Source organism: Canis lupus, chromosome 15 (assembly GCF_003254725.2).
Source record: "Canis lupus dingo isolate Sandy chromosome 15, ASM325472v2, whole genome shotgun sequence".
Classification (NCBI taxonomy): domain Eukaryota; kingdom Metazoa; phylum Chordata; class Mammalia; order Carnivora; family Canidae; genus Canis; species Canis lupus.
The window spans coordinates 40,950,940-40,972,092 of NC_064257.1; the positions used below are offsets into that span (position 1 = coordinate 40,950,940).

The 21,153-nt window shown below is 35.3% G+C and overlaps 1 protein-coding gene across 2 annotated transcripts in view; it reads right to left on the minus strand.

The window, feature by feature from the left end:
- Positions 1-279: 279 nt before the first annotated feature.
- NUP37 (nucleoporin 37) overlaps positions 280-21,153 on the minus strand; it is a 41,810-nt gene continuing 20,936 nt past the window's right edge. For both annotated transcript variants that reach the window (XM_049094168.1, XM_025438896.3), the window contains 5 exons: positions 10,015-10,105; positions 3,381-3,562; positions 2,852-2,902; positions 1,028-1,121; positions 280-543 (listed from right to left, as the gene is read on the minus strand). In XM_049094168.1, coding sequence (XP_048950125.1) covers positions 430-543; positions 1,028-1,121; positions 2,852-2,902; positions 3,381-3,562; positions 10,015-10,105 — 532 coding nt within the window. In that variant the 3' untranslated portion in view covers positions 280-429. The remainder of the gene's footprint in view (positions 544-1,027; positions 1,122-2,851; positions 2,903-3,380; positions 3,563-10,014; positions 10,106-21,153) is intronic.

Consider the following 21,153-nt stretch of genomic DNA (forward strand, 5'->3'; position numbering starts at 1 on the left):
GTTTGTGTCTCTGAGAATTAGGAAAACAGTATATATTTCAAGTATAGAGGACAGGATATACTTTGGATAATCCTCTGAAAAATCACAAATACATATGCTTCCTTAGTCATCTCTTTTCTAGAGCTGCTGAGTCAATTATAGTCTTAAAAGATGATTTAAAAAAATGTATGCGTGTGTTATGTGTACATATGTTTATATATGTGTGTGTATATATATGTATATACATATATATACACACACATGCACGCACAGAAACACATACAGAACAGAGAAGGAAAATGATTTTTCAAACCATTATTTTATTTAACAGAAGCAACAACTGGGACATTTCTAGAGCGTACGGTATATTTGATATAAAAATAAGAAATTCTTCAAAATATGTATTAAAAATACAGAGTTTATGTATCTAAGGTACAGAGAAAATTTGTTCTACATTTCAGTTACCCAAAACAACAGCTTGTGGTCTCCTCCAATTGCACACAGTGGGAGAGTTCTATGCCAGGAAAGACCAGATCCGACGGCTACAGAACCAATGAGGACAGGCTACAAAATACATGAAGAATTAAACTTAATAAATCACCAAAGATGATAAGTAAAACTACCCTTCAAAAATAAGAAATGCATCGATAAATTGTTTTTGGTTAACATAGTGGAAATAGAATTAAAAATTTGCTTCCTCATAGGTGAAACACACGCATTATTTGTTTGCAGCTGGCTAGAATGAAGGATACAAATAATCTATGAAAACTGTTGTAGCTTAGACTCAAACATTTTTGTAGCCTAAACCAAGCAAGCAAAATTATTATATTTCAATGAAAAAAGAAATAAAATGCTTTTTACATGAATAATGGCAACAAGTCTGTTATCACCAGCAATTTAAACATCAAAAAATTCTTTCTTTTTCCAATTTAAGCAGATAAGACATTCATAAATGTGTTTAGTTACACATTACAAATTTGGGGCTATGAGTAAAAAAGTAAAAAACACACATTTAAAAACACATGCCACAAAACAACCCCTAAATTACCTGAGGGTGTCCTAAATGATGAATTTGAAATTGGCTTGCAATTTTGCCAGGATAACCAGTGGTTGCAAACAAGTTCTCATTAATTGTGGACCACCTAAGGAAAGACAAAAATATGCATATATCTTAGAGATAACTACAAGCTTTTCTAAACAAGTTATTCCTTTTTGCACAAAACCGATAGTTTTATAAGTCTAAATTGTTAATACAGCTTTACAATTGGACTGGAAATTTCAGGGAAGTTAGCTATAAATATTTTCTCATTCTGTGAATATTTATTAAACGCTTATTACCACGTGCCACTTTGTTAAGTTCCAAAGTTACACAAAGTTAGCAGTTCTTATAACCAAAGGGCTAGCAGTGTGGTAGGAGATATAAACAAGGCATCAGACAAATATAAAATATTTCACGGTGCAATACATTAAAAAAAACTTAACGTTCTCATTGACATTCGTTATAAAATTAGTGATAAATTCATGCATTTAAACTCCTTGGGATGAATACAAACAACTAGAATATTTGGATATTTGAATATTTAAGTTTCAAAATATCCCAGACATTGAAACACAGTGAATTAATGAATCAAAAAGCATTAATATAGCTTCAGTGACATGCCTAGTACTGTAATAAGTGCAAAAGGGAAGATAATAAGAAAAAACAAAGGATTTTTTTAACCAAAAAAGAAAAAAGCAAACAAAAAAGAAGAAAAAGAGAAAAGGCTAAAGTCTAGTTAATATTTTTATATGGGCAGACATTAGTTGTTGTCCAATAGCCTTTCTGACATTTTCTCAAGCTAACTGAACCCCAACTACTTTCTGACAGTGTGTTCAACCCCAAGGGATGACACGCAATGAGAACAATTCCTAATAAGAGAAGAGTGCTCCTTCCTCTCCTCGTACTTTGGACAAGCTTGTACAAGGCTATGATGCCTGGAACTCTGGTAGTCATCTCATGACAGTGAAGCAACAAGCCCGAAGCCAGGCTGTGGTGGATGGATGGAGAGGGAGGGGGCTGAACTCTTGGCAGTGATGACCTACTAAAGCCAATCCTCGAGACTGCCTCCTTCAGAAGCCTTTACATCTCTGTGATGTGCTCACATTTCTGAAATCAGAGTGCACCTTACAATCTATGGCATTCTTACATTTTCTTGAATATATTTTTTTATAAGGTGTACAAAAAATGATGGTGTCCCCAAGTCCTATAATTTTATTGGAGTTATAAGAAATGTACTACTGGTTTTAGTCTCCGTTAGTAGTTTTCATGTTATTTGAAGTTAAAAGCACCCTAATGACTACTTTATGCAATGGAATATTATGCAAAAATCAATGAGAAAGATTCAGATGTATATATTAAAGTAGAAAAAAAGTCACAGATACAAAATATACTGTTTTCTCATTTAAAGCATAATAATGAAGTTTACATGATTTTAAGTGCATAAACACAGGCCCGTGCATAAACACGGGCCCACCTACACTTTACATCTTTATCAGAACAAACTATAAGTATATAACCCAAATTGTTGGAGTGGTATTAGTGGAATGGCCATGTGTTTTGTATTTTATAAAATTCTTCAAAGAAGGAAAAAAAATTCTTCAAAGAAAATATTGGAAAACAAACCACTCCCTCACCCAGACCAAAAGACCAAAGCAAAGACGTAGTTAAGAAAGCAAAATAATCATCTATTAAAAAAAATCAGAAAAGGAACACAAAAACACGCCCCCAATACCTCAATGCAAAGGAGAAGATTGGGAAAGTATTTGAGATGGTGGCACAACATTTAACAAAATAAAAAAATCAAATATAACTCCAACAAACATGGTACATTACCTGAATAAACAGGCTTGATCCATGTGGACAGGTCTCTTATCTTGAGGATAACTAAAAGATAACATTTTTGTATTTTATGAATTTATGTGGTCTCAAGTAGAGGAACTTAAGGTTTAAATGGTATTTCTTCTTTAAAGGACACAATGCCCAATGTACTTAAACTGTGACAAAATTCCAAATAAGCACTGGATTAACATAAATGAAATATGACAGAGACACAGATCTGATTTAGAACCATGATAGAACCATTGTTCAATAGAGTCAATGGTTTTCTTCTTCTTTTAACATAAACATTGCTCAGATCAAAGATTTCTTCCTTTGCATTTTTCTTCCTCAGTTACTCTCCGTAAACCTGCAAAGCCTGGGCATATATCTCTGTTATGTAAGAACGAATAGCTCTGTTCTTTCTGCAGGAGACTTGTTTCTGCTCTACAGTGAGGCTCAGGGAGACAAGAATGGCTCTGTGGACCATTTAGCAATAGCCACTGACTTTTTGTGTAAGCAACAGATAAATATACTAAGAAAGTACCTGGATCGAGTAATATCCCAAATTAACCAATCATTTCCTGCAACAGCTCCAACTTTGAAGGTATTTTTTAAACACCAGTGGGCTGACATTAATGGCATCTGTTCTGATTCAAGAGATAAAATAGCCTGTTGAGTCAAAAGATCATAAAACCGGATTGTTCCATTCTTCTCTGCAACCATCAGCTGTAAGACAGAAAAAAATAATAATAATAAAAAAAAATAAACCCAAAGAATTATTCTGGGAAAAGCTATAGCTTCAAGTTAAGTAGTCTAGAAAGGATAGAGAGCTAAGTGTGTATTTCTCAACAGAGATATATTATGTTTACACATCCTTATGAGGTGTGAATTTGTTCCCAGAATGGAAGGCAGCATAGTGTGAGGAACATGGCTGCTTCCTCCACTTAAAAGCTAAGTGACTGGCCAAATTACAAATCTTTGATTGGCAGCTTTCTCCTTTCTAAAATGGATTTGTGAGGATAAGAATAGCTACAGCATTTTTGTGCTGATTAAATGAGCAATACATGGGAGCGCCTGGCTGGCTCAGTCCATAGAGCATGTGACTCTTGATCTTGGGGTTGAGAGTTTGAATTCCATATGTTGGCTGTAGAGATCACTTAAAAAAAAAATAAAAGCAATATATGTAAAGCACCCAGTACAATGCTTGACAAATGTTAGCCACTCACTCAATAAATAGTAGTTACTCTTATTTCAGTTTCTCCTTTATTCTAAAATACTACTGATTTAAGATGTTGAACTTGCTTGCTTGCTTCCTTCCTTCCCCTCTCCCTCTCCTTCCCTCCCTTCGTATCTAAGAAATATTTTATCAATGCAAAAATGATTATAAGATAAATTTCAATCTTACAAAATATTAAGATGTGAAAAAGTTTATTTCTCAGACTCAAAGAAGCAAGGCATTAGGATACTCACTTATGGCAGTTAAGGTAAAGAGATCACTATGAATGGGTAAGTAAGTGTTGCCCAAATAAAATAACAAAATGCTTTAAAAACTTTGTTTTCTGTAAAGTTCTAACTTTTACAGAATGGTCTTGTAATTCTGATTATATTAAGGTGAAAACATTCCTGAAGGTGTGAAGTACCAGTGGTAGCCTGGAAAGAATGAGAGACTGAATATCAATAATCATGGGTGCTACTAATCTGTTGAGTGACCTGGAGTTTGCTTTTTTCCTTTCTGTGAAATGTTAGATAATTACATCAGACTCAAAATGTTTCCTTCTGGCTATAAGTAATATTATATATCACAGTACTTTTCTAAACCCTTAAAAGTATTGTTACTACTTCTAATAAGATATCATGTCTGGCTCAGAACCACTGGCAATCATTCTATTATTCATCATCTAGGAGACCCTCACCAAGCATCTACCTCTACCTTCCCCCACTGTCTACACAGACTTGAGTCTTATTATTCAGGGTAGGTAGAGTCTATTAAGTTGCTGCAAACAAGGAATTAGTGAATATTGAACACTGATCCTAGAGGAAATAAAGGGTTGGGTTCTTGTGAGTCTCTGGGCATAGTATTTTTTTGTCAGCTGACCAATATATAATCTTGTCTTATGTATGTTTAAAAATACCATATTTCATATTTATTGATTAACAGAACTCACAGCTGGGGTGCCTGGGTGGTGCAGTCAATTAAGTGGCTGACCCTTGGTTTTGGCTCAGGTCTGATCTCAGATTCTTGAGATCAAGCCCCTCATTAGGCTCCACACTCAGCACAGACTCTGCTTGAGGTATTCTCTTCATCTTTCTCTGCCCTTCTCCTTCTCCTCACTCCTCAAATAAAATAAATCTTAAAAAACAAAAACAACAACAACAAAGAAAAAAACAACAAAAAAACCAACAAACCTCACAGCTACCAGCACTCTAGCTCAGGCTTGAATAAAGCTTATCTAACACAATGTATTTTCTCCATAAAGCACATTACAGCCTTCTGGCACTTAGGAATTCTAGACCGTATTTTAGCACTTATGCTTGGGGGGCCATTTTACATGGTGAAATCACCAACAAAAAGCACAAAAATGTAGCCCTAAATAGACCACAAATAGGACACTTTTTTTAGAGTATGAGGACTAAAACAAGAAGGCAAGAGCACTGGCCTCATTCAGCCTTAGCTGGAAATGTGTACATTGGCCAACTCAAATTTCTTGTTACTTTGAGCATGTCTGTGACTGTGAAATGCCATGAGTACTGATATTGGGGTTATAAATAAGTTCCAGTGAGTAGACAAACTTGCAGATATGGAATCTGTGAATAATGAAGATCAACTATATATACATTATATAGGTTTATGCAAAATACAATGATAATTTCAACAGAAGTCAAAAGTAAGAGATGATCCTTGATATCAAGAAATTTCCCATTTCAGGGCACCTGGGTGGCTTAGTTAGTTAAGTATCTGCCTTCGGCTCAGGTCATGACCCCAGGGTCCTGGGATTGAGCCCCCACGTGGGGCTCCTTGCTCAGTGGGGAGCCTGCTTCTCCCTCTGCTTGGTGTTCTGTCAAATAATAATAAAAAAGAGTTTTCCCATCTAGAGAAGAGAATTATGAAAAAAAAAAAAAAAAAAAAAAGGACCATAGACTATAAGTAGAATATTGGTAGTCTTTGCAATTACCGGATTCTTAATAGAAAAGAAAGAACTTAAAACTACTCTTTAATAGGCAGGATGTTAAAATAATACTAATGCTACTAACAATAACAACAGGTCAGTGACATATATGACAAGATCAAATTCAACACTGAGCTTTTATATGCCCTGTCTTATTGAGCCTCCTAATCACTGTATGAAGAAATTACTATTAATCCCATTTTTCAGAGGAGGAGACTGAGGCAGAGCCTGCAACTGCATTCAGGTCCTAAACCAAGGTCTGACTACAGAGCACATGTATTTCTTATTGCAAGTTGGACTGTGAATATCGGTGAATGGTCTGGTGAGCTACATACATATAGCTGAGGGTGGGGAAGCAGTGGAAATGGGAGGAGACCAAGGGAGCCTTACCAGAATTTATAAAAATATTTGAGATTTCGAGCCTGACTCTAAAAATCTTAAGGATTTCAGGTATAAATTATGGATTGTGGACAGGCAAAGTTCATCTGGGCCAGGTCCTAAATTAGGAGAGGCAACCAAACAGGTGGTTTAGAAAAGACCTTGTTTGGTTGGGTCCTAGCTCTGCTGTATGATCTCAAGCAAGTGACCTCACATCCTCATCAGTAAGAATGGAGCTAATAACAGTACCTATTTCATAGTGTGGTATGAGGATGGTATAATTTAATATATGTAAAGGACTCAGAACAGTCTTAGCACAGTACAGGCACTCAAAAAACATTCACTATTATTATAGGTTGAAATCAGATTGAATACTCATTTATCCTTTTTTAAACTATGCTCAATTGTGATGATAGGTTATTTTTTAGGTTGAAAGCAGAGTAAAAAAGTTAAGTAAGTTTGGGAACTGCTGTAGCTAAGAAGTTTACAGAAGAATTTTTCCTTTAGGACTTTTCTCAGAACCATAAACAGGATACGCATTGAATTTTCAGAGGGGAAATATCTTTTGTAGCACAGAACACTAGAACTTGAACTAGAGTGAGGTCAAATCTGTGACTGTGTGGCCTTGGGCTAATTACTTATTAGCCTTTTCATGCTTCAGTTTTATTTACCAAGTGAATAGAAAAATGTTACCAACCTCAGTGTTTTGTGAAAATTACAAAAGAGAACACATGTAAAATACTCAGCACAGTTCCTGGCACTCAGAAAGCATTTAGCAAGTGTTGGTTGTTACACTTCATGTCATTTAGCAACAGTCTACTCTCTTAGAGTCAGAGATGATGATGTCCTCAGTCCCAATTCTCTTGATTCCATGACATCCTAAACTTTTGGTTCTGTTACTACTACCTGGTAAAATCCTAGCTCCAATTGTGGTAAATTAGATTTAAGATCTGAATTTCTTGAGATATTTTGATTTTTGTATCTTTTACTATTAAATGCTTGCATCTGCTTTGTGGTTTCCAGACTACATGCTCTTTTGTGTAGTTCACATCTCACATGATTTTCATAAGAATTCTATGACACAGGTAATCATGGACCTACCTCTCTTCTCTGGCTGCCTCATTTTCATCCAGACTAAGCAAAACAGAACAAAAATTCTGGGCTTGATTGGATATATCAGACCAAAGAGAAGCACTAGATCACTTTAGTAGTAGTAAGTGTCAATAATGACAAACAGCTAAAATCGATCTAGTGCTTATTATGTGACAGGTTCTCTTTTAAGGACTTTCTAAGAGTTCATTTATTTAGTCTTCATGAGTTTCCATTTTACAAGAGGAAGAAGTAAAGGCAGTGACTGACAGCTTTTGTGACTTGCCTGAGATCACACAGCTAGTATGTGGTAGAACTGGGACTGGACTCCAGGCTTAATCACTTTTTTGTCGCTTTTCCGTATTTCAGGTTTTTGAGTTTAGGGGTGACATGATGAAACTGGTATTTTAAGATTAGCTTAACTGAAGTGAGCAAGAAAGATCAAAGGGTGGAGAGCCAAAACTTTTGAAACAGCTAAGCCTTGGCGAGAGTTATTTGTGGGAACAGAAAGGTGAAGGATGCACCTAATGACAGAGGAATATATTCTACTAATGTGTTCCTAGGGAAGGAAAAATTAAAAACCTGGAAAAGGCTGCATATATGGAAGGAAGACATCAAAGGCGAGGTCAGGATTTTTTGAGTGTATGTGATCTACAGCAGGGACTTCCAAACATTCTGAAGGCATGGAAGCAATAAATGGAGGAGGTGGGGTTGGATGGAGTTTTAATGATATACAGAAGAAAAACAGAAATTAACTTAAAGCACATGGAGGAAAGGGGTCTGAATCACAAGCATTAAGATACAAGTTTTGGGATAGAAGTTGTAAAAACAGTTCTCATTTGTCATCTAGGTCAGATTTTAAAAAGTAGCCTACTTGGGGTGCTTGGGCAACTCAGTTGGGTAAGCATCCAACTCTTGATTTTGGCTCAGGTCATGATCTCATGATCTCATGATCTCAGGGTTAGTAGATTGAGCCCCATGTCAAGCTCCGTGCTGCATGTGGAGCCAGCTTAAGATTCTTTCCCTCTCTAACTGCCTTATCCCCTCATGTACTCTCTCTAGAAAAAAATAAAAATAAAAAAAAGGTAGGCTATTGTATTCATACGCGGTAATATTAATACTTAGGTAGACCCACTGCTATAGGGGAGAAATCTGGCAGGAAATAAAATATAGGGCCTGGTTTCAAAAATAATACTTATAGACAGAACAATCCCTATTTATGTAATATGAATAAATTGCAAAATTTTACTCATGCAAATATATAGGCTGTATCTTAAACAAGCTTTCATGGCATCCCAAGGCTCAGAGAACATATTTATATAGTCTGGTATATAGTCTGGGACATCTCAGCTCAGGATTACCTCCTCAGTGAAGGCTAATGTGCAGATCTGATTAATGCTTTTTTATGTCATTGATCTATTCACTAGATCTTTTTATTCCAACACTTAAAATCTGTGTTGCTGTATTTACGTGTTTTTCTTCCTGATAAGCCATTCATTGTATAACTTAAGGGCAAGGGCTTTATTCATTCTTTTATCCCCTTTCACACATAGAATGCAGTATAGATGAGAACTACCCTTTCTAACAATTCACAAATACCTGGTGAAAGAAGAGTTGGCAGAGGAGAAAGAAAAAGGGAAGGTCCACCTATATGTGCTCAAGAGGACTAGAATAACGCAGCTTCAAAAAACAAGTGAGCAAGGTTTCAAGATAGAAGTAACAGAAACGGTTTCCTTACCTGTTAAATGAGGATCGTCATAGTTGCCGTTAAGGATTAAGTGAGCTAACAAGAAATGCTGACAATGGGCCAAGTACATTTAGTACTATGTAAGGGTTTGCTATAATTAATCAAGCTCATCTTTTGGGCAGTGTGAGGATGGAAGAGAGTCAATAGAGAAGCATGAAGACATTGGAGAGCTCTAAAAAAGATACTGAGGGAACTGGCATGAGATCTACACAGCTAAAGAAATAACTTTATCAAGATGGACTTAGTAACTTCTTAGATTCTAGGGAAAGACAAAACAGAGTGATGTCCAAGAGAAGATACTGGCCAACAAGAGAACTCTTTTGTTGAATGAATCCTATCCTCTCAATGAAATAAGAAATTAAGTCAATTGATAATGTCATAGTATAGTTTTAGAATTTTAGAAAGCTGTACTCTGAATAGGAGCTGAATAGCACTGCAGCCAGCTCAAATTTGCCTTATGCCACTGATGCTTTCTTGTGAGTATAGATTTTAACTTTTTTTTGTTTTTAATGAATACTGCTACTAAATAGTCTGAGCATCTGTCTTTAGATTGCAATCTAACAAAGAGCAGGAAAAACGTACTCTGAAAAAATGTCATTTATGGATGATGGCAATAAAATAAAAAATTATAGAGCGTTTTTAAGTTACAGAATTCTGGACTAGTCCAAGTGCATTTATGGCAATTAGAGTTTCTGAGGTAGAAAAAGTAATTGATTTTTCTCCTCTATGTATGCATGTATTACACATGTATAGGTCTTTTCAGCTTGATAAAAGAAAGCTAAGTTATAAATAACAACCTTAAAAGTTTCCTCAGGATGCCAGCACACACTCATTCCAGGGGAATGAAGAACAAAATGAGCTGTCTGCATTCCTTCCAAGTTCCAAATCCTAATTAAAAAAAAAAAAGGCATACAATGTTAAATATATTTGCTATATCACTACTATCACTACTAAAAAAAAGGAAACTTCCATGAATTTATTCAAAGCTATTAACTAGAGTATAAGGCAGACATTTATAAAGTATATGTTAAAAAACATAATTTTAGAAAATGTGAAAGTAGTATAAAGAATTTAACCTTTATCATAACCAATCATGGAAAAACAGTCACATACATTTCTGATCTAACACAGCAACACTGTAACACAGTAGCCAAATTAAATTATTCATATGTGCTTTTATTTTGTGGGCAGAATCTTCCAGTTTCCAGTTCACCAAACAGGCTACATTCCTACTCCAGTTGTCATTTCAGTAACAAATAATTTCTGCCAGGGGTGCTTTTTACACATGCGCGTGCACATGCACACACACACCCTTCTAATATTCCCATTTTTCAAAATACCATACAAAGAAGCTAGTTTGGGATGATGTGATGTGAATTTGGGACGATAATTTCTGTACTTATCTATTTCTTCTGCTTTTGGTTTTTCGTGCCAGAGGCTACTTCCTATCTTACACCCTTTCTGATCCCGCTCACTCCAATTCTCCTTATTGAAGGTGGCCTTGATTGAAAGCTAACAGATTAAAGGTTGGCTGAAGGAACAGATACTCAGTTCCTCCTATCTTCCTCTCCTCAGTACTTGGCGAATCCATAGTAACAAGGACCAAGTGGCTCACTGACATGGCTTTCCTAACCTCATGGTGGAGGTCAAAACTTAGCCTGGGTGCTCAGGGGTTTAGCGCCGCCTTCGGCCCAGGGTGTGATCCTGGAGGCCCAGGATGGAGTCCCATGTCTGGCTCCCTGCATGGAGCCTGCTTCTCCCTCTGCCTGTCTCTGCCTCTCTCTCTCCTTTTGTCTCTCATGAATAAATACATAAAATAAAAAAAAAAAAACACAAAATTTAGAGATCTCAGTAATGGCACTCTGCTGGGAGAAGTGCGACTCCCTCCCCAAGCCTGCGAGCTGCCCCACTCATCCTTCCTGCTGTTACCCCTCACCGGCCCAGAGTGTGGCAGAGCCGCATGGCAGGAAGCAGGAGGCAGGAGGCAGAAGTGTGAACGGTTGGCAAAGTATTCACACCACTCCGGTCTTTAAGAATTTATTTATTTTTTGTGTATTTTTTTTATAGGAGTTCGATTTGCCAACATATAGTATAACAACACCTGCAGTGCTCATTCCGTCAAGTGCCCCCCGTCAGTGGCCATCACCCAGTCACCCCGTCCCACCGCCCACCTCCCCTTCCTCTACCCCTTATTCATTTTCTAGAGTTAGGAGTCTCTCATGTTCTGTCACCTTCTCTGATATTTCCCACTCATTTTTAAGAACTAAGACAGCCCATTAGAATGGAGGTGGGCAGGGGAATGTGGTAACTGGGTCATGGCAGAGGGGGGCACCTGACGGGATGAGCACTGGGTGTTATACTATGTGTTGGCAAATCGAACTCCAATAATAAAAATACATATTAAAAAAACAGAATGTCTTAGACCTTTTTTTTCCCCTAGGGTTTATAGTTCATATCTCATTAGACACCATAAAATAATTTCAACAAACATTTAAAGTTTAGGGAAAGTTTTACTTCAAAAACAGTAGGCATATGGATTGGACAATACTGCTATTCTGTGCCAAACCACACAATTTCAAATATTTATTCTCCCTTGTAGAAATTATAGGGTCTCCAATTATGAAATGTTATAGTCATAAACTAATGTAAATGTTTTTCAAGATGATTACTTGATTAAATAATTTAGAAGTGCACTCTTTTCTCTTGCCAAATCAACACTTTTCATCTATATTTACTATACAAGAGAAACAATTACAATTTAATTGAAGAGGGGAATAACATTTACTAATGGTTTGTGCAATTGTGTTTCACCCCCCCACAATGAATAAAATTATTAATTATGGCAACTGAATATTTCTTTCTTCTCTATTGCCTCTTGCATAATAAAGTGCTGGGCTAGCATATATTTTACCACTACTGAAATAGTAAGAATGTTTGGCAAACTCAGTAAGTCTCATGAGAGAATCGTTTGAAGCCTCCATTCTTTTGAACTTACTCTAATATGTATCTGATTTTTGTTTGCTATTCTATAAATTGAATATGTACCAGGATACTTTCATGATTTTTTCCTTTTAAATGAAGAAAACCAAAGTGGTAGAAATTATGAATAAAGATATTCAACAAAAACAGGTCAATTAATGAAATGTATTTTAATATGGTCCAAGGAACCAAATTTTAGTCTAATTTTTGAACAGTATTTTATCCTGACAGAATCTGACCCTTAAAAAACCCAAAAACAAACTGACTTAAAAATGAGGAGGGTGATCCAGATTACTTTACCATACTAGGATACTAGTGATTTATGGGTTATATTTACATGCTCATTAAGTAATTCTCAGTAGTTGCATAATCCAAGTACTAAGTATGCAAAATACAACAAATTGGGCTGAAATGAGTTATCAAAACTACATAAGATACAGATGGTACACTTTAAGTTGATCTTATTTCCCTTTTTGATAGATTCTGTAAGTAAGCTCTTCTCCAATCCCTTTGTAGAGCTCAACTCATTTTTCTGTCCTTACTTCATGGCTCATCTAGTTAATATTAGTTCCATCAGATAAAAATCACATTCTTTTATTTTTTGGATACAGTTTTTGCAGTTCGCTATACATAATAAAAAAACACAAATCTTAAGCATACAGCTCAGAAAGAACAGAACCCAAATTAAGAAACGGTATTTCCAGAACTCTGAAAGTTATCTCCTGCTTCCTTCTAGTCATCCTTCCTTGCTCTCTCACAAAAAAGCACCTACTATCCTGACTTCTAACAGTACCATGTACTTTAGCTTGGTTTGAACAGCATAAAAATGGAATCATAGAGTATGTATTTCCTTGGTCTGGCCTCTTTCACATATCATTAGATTTTGTGAGATTCATGAACATCGCTGCACGTTGTACATCGTTCACTCACACTACTGTAGGTAGTACTCCAGTGAGTACACTGTGATGTATTTATCTATTGTACTGTTGACACTTAGGCTGTTTCCAGTTTTGGTCGTTGTTAATAATGCAGCTATAAATTCTCTTGTATGTTTTTTAGTAAATACAGATACTAACACACCACTCCTCCACCCCACTCCCGAGTATATACCTGGGCATGGAATTGATGGATTATAGTTTACAAATAGTTTTCCAGACTGGTTGCACCTTTTCTTTTTTCCTCTCATATTTCTTTCTTTTTTTTAAATTTTTATTTATTTATGATAGTCTCACAGATAGAGAGAGAGAGAGAGAGGCAAAGACACAGACAGAGGGAGGAGCAGGCTCCATGCACCGGGAGCCCGATGCGGGACTCGATCCCGGGTCTCCAGGATCGCGCCCTGGGCCAAAGACAGGCGCTAAACCGCTGCGCCACCCAGGGATCCGATTTCTTTTAATTATCAATGGAAAAAACCTATACTTTGACAAATTTCCAACAAAAACAATTTTAAAACCATCATTTGTCTGACAGGCAAAATGTACAACTTTTCAGTTGGTCTTATTTGTAAGGTAGATTTTTGAAATCAAGTAATTCAATAGTTCCATATATTATTCAGTGCTCATCAAGATAAGTGTACTCTTGAATCCCTTTCACCTATTTTATCTATTCCCCCCACCCTCCCCTCTGGTAACCATCAGTTTGTTCTCTATAGTTAAGAGAGTCTGTTTCTTGGTTTATATCTCACTCTTCCCCTCCCCCTTTGTTTCTTAAATTCCATATATGAGTGAAATCATACGGTATTCATCTTTCTCTGACTTATTTCACTTGGCATTGTATTCTTTAGCTCCAAATATGGTGTGTATACACACACACACACACTCCACATCTTCTTTATCCAATTATCTATTGATGGACACTTGGCCTGCTTCCACAGTTTGGCTATCATAAATAATGCTGTAATAAACATAGGGGTGCACATATCTTTTCAAATTAGTGTTTTTGTATTCTTTGGGTAAATACCCATTAGTGTGATTCCTGTATTGTAGGGTAGTTCTCTTTCTAATTTTTTGAGGAACCTCCATACTGTCTTCCACAGTGGCTGCACCAGTTTGAATTCCTACCCACAGTGCAAGGGGGTTCCTTTTCCCTCACACCCTGCCAACACTTGTTGTTTCTTGAGGTTTTGATTTTAGCCATTCTTATAGGTGTGAGGTGCTATCTCATTGTAGTTTTGATTTGCAATTCCTTGATGATGAGTGTTGCTAACCATCTTTTTATGTGGCTATTGGCCACATGTATGTCTTCTTTGGAGAAACTTCTCTTCATTTTTTAACTGGATTATTTGGTTTTTTTGGTGTTGAGTTGCATAAGTGCTTTATATATTTTGGTTTCTAACTCTTCATCAGATACGTCATTTGCAAATATCTTCTCCCATTCAGTAGGTTGTCTTTTAGTTTACTAACTTTTTGATTATTTAATGAACTACAGGTTTAGACCATGTGAGATAAGAGAGTTTCTGTTGTAATAGGAAAAAAATTAATAAATTTGAAAATTTGTATTACTTTTTCCAAACTTACTGCTAATAAATTTGTTTATAATGAATAAAATTACTTAAAGTTAATTATAACCACAGAAGCATACCATTCAGGGACATGGAACATCACAAAAAAAGAAAAGCTGTTAGAGTTCATAGCCTTCTTAATATGCATAATCAAACACATGGAAAGATAATAGACTATAAAAGTATAAAAATATAATAGTATCAAGTTAAACTACCTTGACCAAAACTCAGGAGCTATATGAAATGTATTGTTTACCTATTTAAATGTTTGTAAGAGAAATTTCAAAGAAAAGCTTTGAAGGTAAAATTAATTTACTGACATATTAAGAAGTCAATATTACAGATTAAATCAAAGGACACTGGAGTACAGATAGCATCCCTCTTCAAGTAAAGGAAAATAAATGACAGTTTTGACCTAATTTGACTATCAAAAACCCCCTCCAACCCTGCCAACCCTGTGGTCCTTTCTAAGTTGAACTCTTAGATTTCAGCTGTAAAATGTACTGATGGAGAACTGTCTAGATCTACGATTATGAATTACACTTTACTTTTGGTAGTTTATTGTTAAAATTATTGCCTCATTTCAGGCTGAGCATTTTTCAGTAGAATATTAAGTATCCCTACCATATGGTATTTAAATGTAATTGTCCCATTTAATTAATAAAAAGGTCTCGTAAGTTGAATGTTGGTGTATCGGAGATATCCTAGATATTCTCAAGGGTCTTTTAAATTGTCAATAGAGGGAGATGTTCCCTCCGAGAATACGAAAGGAAATTTCCTGGGTAATACTATGTTCTTTATTTGCTCTCCATTTTTGGCATCTCATTCTCTGTTAAGGAGTTCACTGTAGAAGGAAATTTCTGCTAGTAAATATTTCTGACAACACAGACAAAAGAAGGAATGGATGACTTAAATGACACATCTGTAATTCATCTGACCATCTCTAATCAGTAAAGCAAAAAATACTAACCATAATCTTTCTTTCTTTTTTTTTTTTTTAAAGATTTTATTTATCTATTCATGAGAGACACAGAAAGAGAGAGAGAGATGCAGAGACACAGGCAGACATAATCACTAAGTTACTCATCACAGTATGGATAATTTAGAAAAAGGAAAAACAGTATATTTCCTTAGTAAGAGAACATAGAAACAGGAAGAAGTGAAACAAATTACAAAGTAATTTAGTGCTAAAATGTCTGGTTTTAGGTGCAAAATCTAGGGATTAGATGGGCAAATCTTGACAGTGGGAATGGTAAATTAGTGTGGTGACAGTGGGGGCAACAAAAATGGCATGTTAGTATAAAATAAGAATTTTGTATAGGGTATATACTTTTAGTATGTGTCAGTATTTCAAATATATTGAGGACTAAGATTAGACTAATTTTGCTTTTTATTTTAAATGCTAGATACTACTAAGCAAGTAGTATTAATGTACCAGTAAATATTAATGATAAAAGAAACAGACTACCAGAAATTTTATTCACTTGAGTATAAGAAAAATTATAAAAATGAAAGTGGTAATTGCATTTGCTTATTATTTGATGCTTCAATAAAAAAGATAATGAGTCAAAATAGAGTCAATAATCAAAGGCTGTGTGTATTTTGAAGGAGAGACAAAGGTGGCTTGTTTCAAACACAATACTAATAAACCAAGTAGTATACATAAAATAATCTACTATTGTAAATCTTCACAAAGCCTTGGAAGAGTTAAAAAATCTTATAAACTCACATGTTATTGCTTCATTTTGTTTTCTTGAAATTATAAACAAATTCGGCAGAAACTACAAGCTTATCATCACATAGGTGAGAAACCAGCTGAGGCTGCCCCAGGGGAAAATTAACATCTTAATTTATGTAGAGAGATATTTTGAAGGATAGGAATGAGAGAAATTTTGTCACATTTAAAAATAAACCTTAAAATTAAACTCTCAACCGCAAAGAAATACCATATGGTAGTTTTCAAACAGATCATATATAATGATTTCATCTTCAAGGAATTCAGAGTAAAAGGACTTTTCCTTTAACATAAACACCAGTAATACTATCCAGGAAATATTAGAATTTCATTATTTCCAAGAAAAATTTTGATATATGTTACAAACTAAAATTTGACTATTATGTTGTAAATGAGGGAAAGTAGTCCATATTAGTGACATAAATGGGCTTTCAAAATAAACCTGAAAAACGTTTATGGATCTGATTCTCATTTATACAATTCACTTACTGCAACCACACGAGGGCCACATAAAACAAGCTTAAATTACTGCAGTCACTGATATGGTAATACACCTTATGAAATAGTGGTTTTGTATTTCATCTACAAGGGTACATGAGAGAGAACAAGAATTGAATATTAGAGAGGGATATGACCAGTACACAATCATATAAAAGTTTAGTAAAGTCTTGCATCACTTTATAACTTTTACTCAGTTATAACCTTGCATTAACATACTATTTTACTGCATCGAATTAAAAAAGGTCTGCAAATATGATCAACAGATTTTAGTATATCTTTTGGATAGTTCTTATAAAGACACAGAATCCTTACATTCCATTCACTGGAGGAAAACTATTACCAAACCCAACACAAACTTTATTTATCCCATTCTTAAAGCTCTTGTTATAACTGTGCAATAATTATCTTCATTCAAAATGTTACAAAAAATTACATGGACTTTTAGAAGCAGAGAACTTTATTTCTGCAATTATTTAACCATACATTAATAATAAATAATATATATTCTGCTGATTTCACTTTGTACCTGGAATTATTTGGCACAGTTTACTTGCTCCTGATTAAGGGATTAACCTTTCCAAGGAATGCTTTACTGAAGGCTCCTTGTCCCCTTCTTTCTGTTTTCCTGCGAGGACTATTTTTAATTAGATCACATATTTTAAAATCCCAGTTGGAGCGGGGGTGGGGTAGGAACACTCCATCTTACCTATGGATTTTGAAGACTCTCAAATGTACATAACAATGGTAATATGGAAAGAACTTGACTAGCATGAGGTACATGGAAGACATTTGATAAACATTCTTTCTTTTTGTACAATGTTTCAGAAAACAATACACTGGCTTAGTGAACATCTTAAGTAATTTAGTATTCCCCTATCCAATGGTTTGGTTCTATTCCTAAAAAAAAAAAAAAAAAAAAAAAAAAAAGCAATCTTATTTTTTATATGCCACCCCTCTCCCATTCTTTTTAAAAATGATTAACAGCTAGAACATGACATGACAGGTACTAATATCCCATGTTTTATAGACGAAATGAATAGCACATTACATGTTTCTATTATTTTAGTCTTAAACTAAGAATTCTTAGTTTCTTTCTTTTTTTTTTTTTTTTTGAATTCTTAGTTTCTAGAAGCCAATTTTTCTTCACCATAAATTTTATCTAATATTTAAAAAGACTATTGGGGAGGTGGAGGAGGAAAGGGATTTACTTCTGACATCCTTTGTAGTAACAGTGAGTACTGGGTCTGCTATTTCTTTTGTATCCCCCAAAGTACTAAATGTTGGCTATACTAAATGAGTTTAATAAATAATTGTTGATCTGACTTGTTCTTACAGAACGGTACTGTTTTTAATATACAAGAACATCTGTTATTTGGCACTGACTTGGGAATAAGATGTTCTGTATTAGTGAGTTTTTAAAATAATAAACTTAACCCATTAAATACTTAAACACCATTTTCACCTTCTTTTGGAGGTGTGGGATAATTAATCTTTCTAAACGAATATGCACTTTTTTACTTCTCAAATATTATAATAATTTTAACCTCCTTTTGATAATGCTGGATCATAACTATGGACACTGGTCCTGACATTTCCCTGTGCATATGTATACACATGCATACATGCACATATGTGTATATACATATACATGTATATTTAATTATATGTGTATATGTTTATGCACATGTTATTTGAATATGGTGGAGATGATGAGGAACCATAAAGGAAATGGTATCAAACATGAGGGCAAATGGTTAATGCTATAATTTACCTGAGAATTTCTCTTAAACACAAAACACATCTGTCAGATGTTTTGGTGATGGCAAGATGCTGTGAGAGGTACGGAGTGGTATTCATTACTTCCCCCACTCACTAAGTACCTGCCACAAGGGCACCCTTGTAAAAGCTGTGATGACTCCAAGGTAGTAAAGCAGGGCTGACCCTGAAAAATACCTTATTAGTGCAAAGGCCAGAGCAGTCTCCTCTAGAGTAATTTTGCTCACCCCTACATAAGTCTGTTTCTCTTTACTCTTTTCCTCACCTATGAACTAGGCTAATGAAATATAAAGAGGGAACATGACATCATCATTTCAAGTACTGTATAGAATGTTTTAGCAAAGGCATCTTTCAAAAATTATAAATTCCTCATAAGTAGAAGGTAACACTTCTGTAGACATGACTCTACCATTCTATCAATTTTATTAAGCCCTACATAATGCTTGATTTTGATCAGAACACACAGGTAATCTGAATATCTTTTTCAATAATATAAAAAGACTAAAACTTAATGAGTGTTAAAGTAGAAGCAGCATAATGCAGTAAAGCTAGATGGCCTAGGATTCTCCTCTATTAAAAGGAATAAGAAGAAAACCTACCACATAAGGATCAAGGATTAAATGAACGGATTCATTAAATGAGAATGAAATTTACAAAATACCTCTAGAGGTGGGGGTGTTTCAAGATAGAATATACACTTTTTGCAATTTTTGTTAGCATTACATCCCATGGCATAACAGTGAAGTATTCTGATATTATCCACATAAAAACTGATTTGCAAGAATATTGTCTTTCCTTAGTTTTTCAACTTGACATCCTATAATTTGTCTTGTGTTATTTCTACTTTGAAAACATTATTTCCCTCTTTCACTTTCTATTACTTCTGACGTGAGTTTTATTCTAATAACCATAGCTCTACTCAGGTATATGACGGTGCAGAACTCCAGATGGCACTATTTTACATTGTACTTTATGCAAAACATATCCTTCGAACTGTGCATTGGCAGCCTTGCCTCTGCCTTACATTTTCCTGTCATCTTAGTTTTCTGATATTCCAATTTATTCATTGTAAACATGGACAAAGACTACCTCATTGTCTTCTTATGTAGTCCTGAGTAATACACACTACACTGTTAGTCTGTAACAATTTTCTTTTTATAGAATCCTATAATACTATTAAGATACTAAAATTATGTATTTTGAGAGCTTGTTTGGAGGTTCTAGCAGGGGAGCGCAGCTACTTGTATACCGAAGAACGGTCGCCCTCTACGACCGTGCACAGCTTCGGGAGGGAGCAGCGGTGAGGGAGGAAGGGGACACCCGCCTAGCCAGCCAGATCAGCCGAATCAACCCTGGCGATCAATGGGGTGACAGATGTCGCAGCCAGATTGCCCTCACATCCTGATTATATATTTTGATAGCTTATATTTCTCTGAGTTTCATTTAAGACTGTATAGTTGGCATTTTAAAATATTTTTTATTTTTTTAAAAAGATTTTATTTATTCATGAGAGACAGAGGTGTGGAGACAGGGGGAGAGACACAGTCAGAGGGAAAAGCAGGCTCCATGCTGGGAGCCCGATGCGGGACTCAATCCCAGGTCTCCAGGATTACGACCTGGGCCGAAGGCAGGCGCTAAACTGTGGAGTCACCCAGGGATCCCCAAAATATTTTAAAAGGGGGATACTGGGGCTGATAAAGAACTGCTAATTTAAATGAGAACTCAATTTTCTTATAAACTTGCATAGATCACAGAATACTAAAACTAGATGGAAGCTTAGATAAAATTTAAGCTACCCTCTTCTCTAATAACATTTCCGACTATGAGTAGCACGTTGGTTCACAATTGAATTAATGAAGTTAGATTACAGAATATAGAGAGGACAGATCTAAAAATATTTTCAGATATGAATACCGTCTTCTCAGGGTACACACTGAAAATTGTTACTCGGGCAGGTGAATGAGTTAAGAGTGCAGGTACTGGGGCCAGACTACCTGATATCCCTGTTCCTCTACTTAACAGTTATGTCCCTTTCCACAATTACTTAGCCTCTCTATATCTTAGTATCCCCATCGTGTAAAGTGAGTATAAAGTAGTACTTATCTCAGAATTGTTGTAAAAATTAATTAAATTTACCTACATAAGGTACTTAAGAGTGGTGGTTAACATAACATACAGTAATAAAATAAAATATTTACTAACATTTTTGCTTATTAATACTGCAATTAATTTACACAAAATAAAATACCTTTGTCAGTCTTGGGAGAAGCCTGAATGGTTTTGAAATGATTAGTCACAAGTATAAAAGTAAGTCTGTGTTTCTCCCTCCCCTTCCTCTCCTCTTTCCCTTACTGTCTCAATGCTCCAAAGAAAGAAAGAAAAAAAATAGGTCAGTGATGACTGAGTCTAGCACAGTGCCTGGTGCATAGTAGATGTCTGATATTT